The sequence below is a fragment of the Pleurodeles waltl genome, chromosome 8 (genome assembly GCF_031143425.1).
Source record: "Pleurodeles waltl isolate 20211129_DDA chromosome 8, aPleWal1.hap1.20221129, whole genome shotgun sequence".
Classification (NCBI taxonomy): Eukaryota; Metazoa; Chordata; class Amphibia; order Caudata; family Salamandridae; genus Pleurodeles; species Pleurodeles waltl.
The window spans coordinates 310056095-310062345 of NC_090447.1; the positions used below are offsets into that span (position 1 = coordinate 310056095).

The 6251-nt window shown below is 45.0% G+C and overlaps 1 protein-coding gene across 1 annotated transcript; it reads right to left on the reverse strand.

Annotated features, from left to right (window-relative positions):
* Window positions 1–4745: 4745 nt before the first annotated feature.
* Window positions 4746–5608, reverse strand: LOC138249513 (putative nuclease HARBI1). The gene is made up of 2 exons (XM_069203469.1): window positions 5228–5608; window positions 4746–5126 (listed from the first exon to the last, which is right to left on the reverse strand). Exons 1-2 carry the CDS (start codon window positions 5606–5608, stop codon window positions 4746–4748), a joined length of 762 nt encoding a protein of 253 aa, XP_069059570.1.
* Window positions 5609–6251: the final 643 nt, after the last annotated feature.

Here is a 6251-nt window from a genome sequence, read left to right on the forward strand (position 1 = left end):
GATCTTGCTTCCTGCCAGATTTGGTGTAATCCGTTCAGTGGTTCGGGCTGTAACCATGTTTAAAATTAGCAAAATCCCCATAGACATGAAATGGGGAAAAAGAGTTTTGGGGGACCCATTTTTCCCAGCCCCCACTTGATGAATCACCCTGAAACTTTCCAGACAGCAGCTGAACTAACTGTGTACTAGTTTTGAAAAATTTGTGAAAGTTTGTCTAACAGCACCAAAAACAAACAATGTATCATATTTGGGAAAAGTTGGTCCTAACTATAACTAAATACTGGCTAAAGCCAGTAAGTAAATAATATATATATTCACTGAAAAAAAACAAAGGTTAGAGGGAATTTATAGTTAGGTTCTGAATTTGCACACACAAAATCATAGAAATTCAGCTGTTATAGTTGGAGTTATTTCAATTAACTATAACTCGTGCCCCGCTATGCACAGATTTCTCATTAATATTTTTTATTGCAAATGTGTCAATGATAATATCAATGGTGCCATAGAAGATGTCATCAATGATGTAATATGTGGGGTAATTAGCTGTGCATGGCGATGGCGAGAGTTATTGTTACCTTACCTTAGGGCGCAAGTTATAGTTACTTGAAATAACTCCAACTATACCATCTGAATTTCTGTGGTTTTGTGTGTGTAAATTCAGAACCTAACTATAACGTCTCTCTAACCTTTGTTTTTTTCAGTGAATTTCTAAGGTTTTTTAAAGGCTAATTCCTAACCATAATGTCCATGTAACCTTTTTGTTTTTCAGTGAATTTCTAGTTTTTTTTTTAATGCAGCAGGAGGTGGCCTCAGGGACTGGCCTCTCTTCAAGTCACAATCCCTATCTGTACTCTAAAAAAGGTTAGCAAAAAAAGTGTAGCAAAAAGAAATCTGTCCCATGGTTCAATGAATATTTAGTTCTTCTAAAAAAAGATTAAAAAATGTGGGGAAAAATGGAGATGCAAATATGATGATGTGGCAAAGCGGCCTACCGGGCAGCCACCAGGTTTTACCATCAGGAAATAAGGATTCATGCTGCATACTATGGTTAAACAGCTAATGCCCTGAGGGAGTTGTTTCAGACTGTAAAATCCCTTAGCACCCTTAAATTGGGAAACCCTTTACCTAACCCCTCAGAGAGACAATGCAATGAATTTGTAGCCTACTTTCAGAACAAAGGGCCTGATTACGAGTACGGTGGTCTTAAGACTACCATACCTGCATTGGCAGTCTGACCGCCGCAACCTTGATGATTTGACCGTCAGATTACGAGGCTGGTGGTCAGGCAACCACAAGACCACCACCAGGATCATGGATCCCAATGAATTGGCACTGGTGAAAGCCGTGTTCAAGCATAGCGGTGAAGATGTCATCACAACTTGCCTTTCCGCCAGCCTTTTCATGGCGGGGCCACAACTGTGTGCTCTGCTGCCATGACCATTCTCCATCTATTCAGCCATACAACTGTACTCACCTGAGGGGAAACACAACTGTATAGTGTGTGGGAAGTACAGCCAATGACAGGACTGCTAATGCCAGGAGGCACTGTGACTCTCACTACACTCAGCCACAACTGTGTGTTCTGCTACTATGACAATTCTCCATCTCTTCAGCCATTCATCTGTACTCACCTGAGGGGATCACAACTGCAGAGTGGGTGGGTGGGACAGCCAATGACAGGACTGCTAAGGTCAGAAGGCACTGGAACTCTCACTACACTCAGCCACAACTGTGTGTTTTGCTACTATGACCATTCTCTATCTATTCAGCCATACAACTGTACTCACCTGAAAGGAGAATAACTACACTGTGTGGAATACAGGGATTGAAAAAGTTAGTACTTTAGGAGGATCCCTTACTCACAATCCAAGCAACAGTATACTGTACACCTGCAAAAATACCTTTACCTGAAAACACACTCAAGGCATGTACACACCTGGGAGAGTGTAAATGAAAACCTCATGTAGTACAGGGAGTCACATGACTGCTGAGGCCAAGAGGTTTTGTCTCTCAAATCCAATTACCCATTCCACTCTGCATATGGTAAAATATCCCTTTTGGTATCTTGGTATACTTGTTATATAAGTCCACTCACCTCAGAGGACAGACAATGTGAACTGTGAGTTGTGTTAAGAGCAATGTCAGAATACATTGAAGAAGGACTATGCCAAACATCAGACCACTGCCCAGATGATATTGTGCCACAGACCCTGAACCCACAATGAATGTGATACACCTGGGAGGGACAATGATACAGGCAATGGCACACCCTGTGATGTGGCAACATGTCCAGATCCATCCAGAGCTGACATGCCAAGAGGAAAATAGTGCAGACATGAAGGACAGTTCAAATTGTCTGGTAGGAACTTCCTACACAGATATAAAGCCCCATAATGTGTCTGCTGTATGGCATTGGCAGCACTCACTTCCACAATGTTATGACCAAAGGATGACAACTATGACACATCATCCAAGGTCAAAGGGCAATACCTGCATGACAAACAAATAGCTTCTAAGATTACTCTAACAATATACTGCCCAGCCAATGTCCTGCCTGCACTGCTGCCAAGACATAAGCCTATTACTACCCCTCCAACAGCTAAGGATTCCAGACAGTCTGAGGTTAGGTCACTAAACAGGAATTGGTATGTGGTTTCAATGTCAGCTCACTACAAATGACAATATGTGTACCTGTCACATGAGGGAAATCAGCAAATGCAATGAGAACAGGCCATAGCCCATAGTCACTGTCAACTATTGGAGGTAGCTGTTACAATACAACTACTAACATTATCTCTCCACATAAACATGTTGTGCTGCCACTGCAACTGGGATGCTACCACCGACACCACAGAGGAGACTGCCACTACTCCCATGGATGAATCCCTCAGAGAAACAAACACTTTTGGACTGCTGGTTGTGGAGGATGGTTCTGGCCCATCCATGCACCCTGGCGAGATGACACCGGTCAGCCTCATCAACTTGTCTCAGCCCATGGCTTCAACATTGCAGGCAGTAAGTCGCCCCCAGACCTGCAACCCTACAACAGTCTCCTACATCTTGTGCCCCCAGTCCAGGTTCCTGAGTCACAACCTGCCAACCCTGATAATGATGGACCTGGAACCAGTGGAAGGGGGCAGGCTGCACCAAGGTCGCAGGCACGTGGGAGTAAGGTGCTTGGGACGAATGGTGTGGCTAAGTTTAAAGAGGTTGCTGGTGATGCCCCGTCCAGGATACCATCAACCTGGTCTTGGGAGCTTACCAACCTTCCCAAGGCGTGATGGGCCAGGTACTGAACAAACTCAGGGAAATCAAGGAGCTACAGAGATTTTCACAGTGTGATGCGGGAACAGTGGCCACAATTCCAAAATGGCCTCCCTAACAGGGGTGCTGAGGGACATTAATAGTACCATGAGCAGGGATAGTCAACAACATCACACTCCTTCCTTTGACACATCCACACCAAGTCCTTTATTAATGCCACCCACTGGAAAGGAGGCCATGCCAGGGGAAGAACCAGCCTCAGACACCCCTGCCTCTGTAGTTACTGAGCCTACCGCAAGCGGGGACATCCAGCGAAGCCACCAGGAGGTGCAGGTGGCAAGACACCAACCACTGCCAGCAAGTGACCACCTCCTGATGTCGCTCCTTTGTGTGCCATGGGCTCACCCTGTTGACTGTTCCTTAACCACTTACCACATTCCATGCTAGTAGGACACTAGACTGTGGACCCCAAGTGTTGTGGCCTCTACTCTATTGATTGCATCCACCATGACTGATCCCTTCACCTGAAGTATTGTTTTTTATCCAATATCACTATTCAATTTTGTTCAAACGTAAATAAACATACCTATCACTAAAAAACTGTCTACTACCTCACTTTTGTGTTTTTTCTGGGATGTTCAATGCTAATTACATGTGATGTACATGCTTTAGACATTATGAGACAATGGATGGAGGGAAATGTCTCAGGTAGTGTCATGCTGAGGGTGACTAACAACACAATATCACAGGTGTGTGGTTACATCTAACATTTTATTGTACTGTATTGCAAATAAGGTGTTAAGAATGTCTGCACAGTCATAGCCAAGAACGTTCAGCTATATTGAGTCAGGCTAGATAACTTATTACTAACATGCACCAGACCACACCTGAAAGGGCCTGTAAGACCTTATCCTGCAGATTAGGCAAAGATAGTATGGGATATTGTTTCCAGTTTGACCCTTGTGACATATCAAAACCAGGCCTGCCAACTTAACATTCTCCATGGCACAGACAGAGGGCAGTACAACAGGGCCTAAGCCCAGACCCTCACCACAACAATGAGTAAGCATCTGCGACAAGCATTACCTGTATCAATCTACGACCACTTCACATGTCAGGCCAGCAACAGCCACCTGCCAATGACACAACTCTGTAATGCCCACATGAGGATGGCATGGTGAGGAGACTTGGAAGGGATTAGTGACACACATGGAGTTTAGGCAGCTAAAGGCATATATAAGACACAAACCTCATTTCAAACTTCAGTTATTTCACTAACAGTGCAATGTGACTGCACCAAACAAAGGAGACCCTCAAGGGAGTCACATTTTCAAGCCTCATGTAGCCAGCAAATCGGGGCTGTATGATGCGTAGCATGAGATGCCCTGTCTCATGGTGACAAAGACACTCTTCTCAACAACTACTGACCCCTGGAGTACCCCATGCAGTCACACTAATCACATAACATCACATACTTACACTTAAGTGAAGTACTGATTGATGAGATCAGCCCGCATGTCTTCACCTCCATCCTCATACCTGTCATCCTCACTGGGCATTTCAGGAGGCTCACCCGGTGGCACTGCTAGCTCCCCCTCATCAGAGATGTATGGGATGTTTCTCCTCAGGGCAAGGTTGTGGGGCATGCAGCAGGCCACAATGAACTTGCACAGTTTCATGGGTGAGTAGAGGAGGGCTCCACCAGTCTTGTCAATGGCCCGGAATCTTGCTTTCAGGAGCCCAAAAGACTGCTCCATGACACACCTGTTCTTCCACGTGCCTCGTTGAAATGGTCTTCCCCTGGCGTAGTTGGGTTCCTCACTGGTTTCAACAACCAGGAACAGTTTGGGTATACAGAATCCCTATAAGAGAATGTGACATGTGTGCAACCATTAGTCCAAAGCATTGTCTCCTTGCAGCAGACACAGCATAAAAACACACATGACATATGTTACTTACCAACCAGCCAGGCCCTCTTTGGGTACAGTCGTGTCATCAGCTTTGGAATCGTGCTGTTCCGCATGATGAAGGCATCATGGACTGAACCAGGATACCGGGCACAAACTTGGGAAATGTAGCAGTCCACCAGACAAACTACTTGAACATTGATGGAATGGTAGTTCTCCCTGTTACTATAGCCCTCTTCATTGTCATGCAGTGGAATCAAGGCTAAATGGGTACCAGTAATGGCTCTGACAACATGTGGGGTGAGTACCAAATCATGGAACTCTGCCTTCACATGGGCAAAATCCTTACGTTGAGGAAACCAGATGTAGCTGTCCAGGTGTTTCAACATTGCTGAGAGAACACCCTTCAGGACCAGACTGAACATAGGCTGGAACATCCCAGCAGTTAGGGCCTATGTATTTTGGAAGGACCCTGTGACCAGAGAGTGCAACACCGACATGACTTGTGCAATGGGTAGTATGCTATGTGGATGACGGATGGCTGGCATCAGATCTGGCTCCAGATGACGACAGAGATCCACTATTGTCTGCCTATCCAATGGTAAATCTGGATGATGTGTTTGTCCTCCCTGGCATGCAACTCTGCTAGTGTACGGTACACAGGAGGGTATCTGAGCCTTCTCCTTCCATGGTAACTGTGTGGGGAAAAAGGAGGTTGTGGCCATCTTTCATTGCGTACCTTGCATATTACATAATACATGTTATATACAAACTGTGACATGTTGTGTGAGTCATTGAAAACATGATACACAACACTCATCAAGACTGACATTTTAACATTATTATAACACGTTAGCCCCTTGCTTTTTAATATATGTGTAGACATCATCTTTTAGCAAAAATATGTGCATCTAACTTGCAACTCGGACTGTGATTCAATCCCCCAAAACCTGGAATGCCCGTGGGGGAGAGGGTGGTGGCTCTCCCGCCATTTATGTTGTAATGTATGCTGGACCACATACCAATATGTACACTTAAACAATTGATCTACAAGACAGGACAGGACCAACACTCAAGATT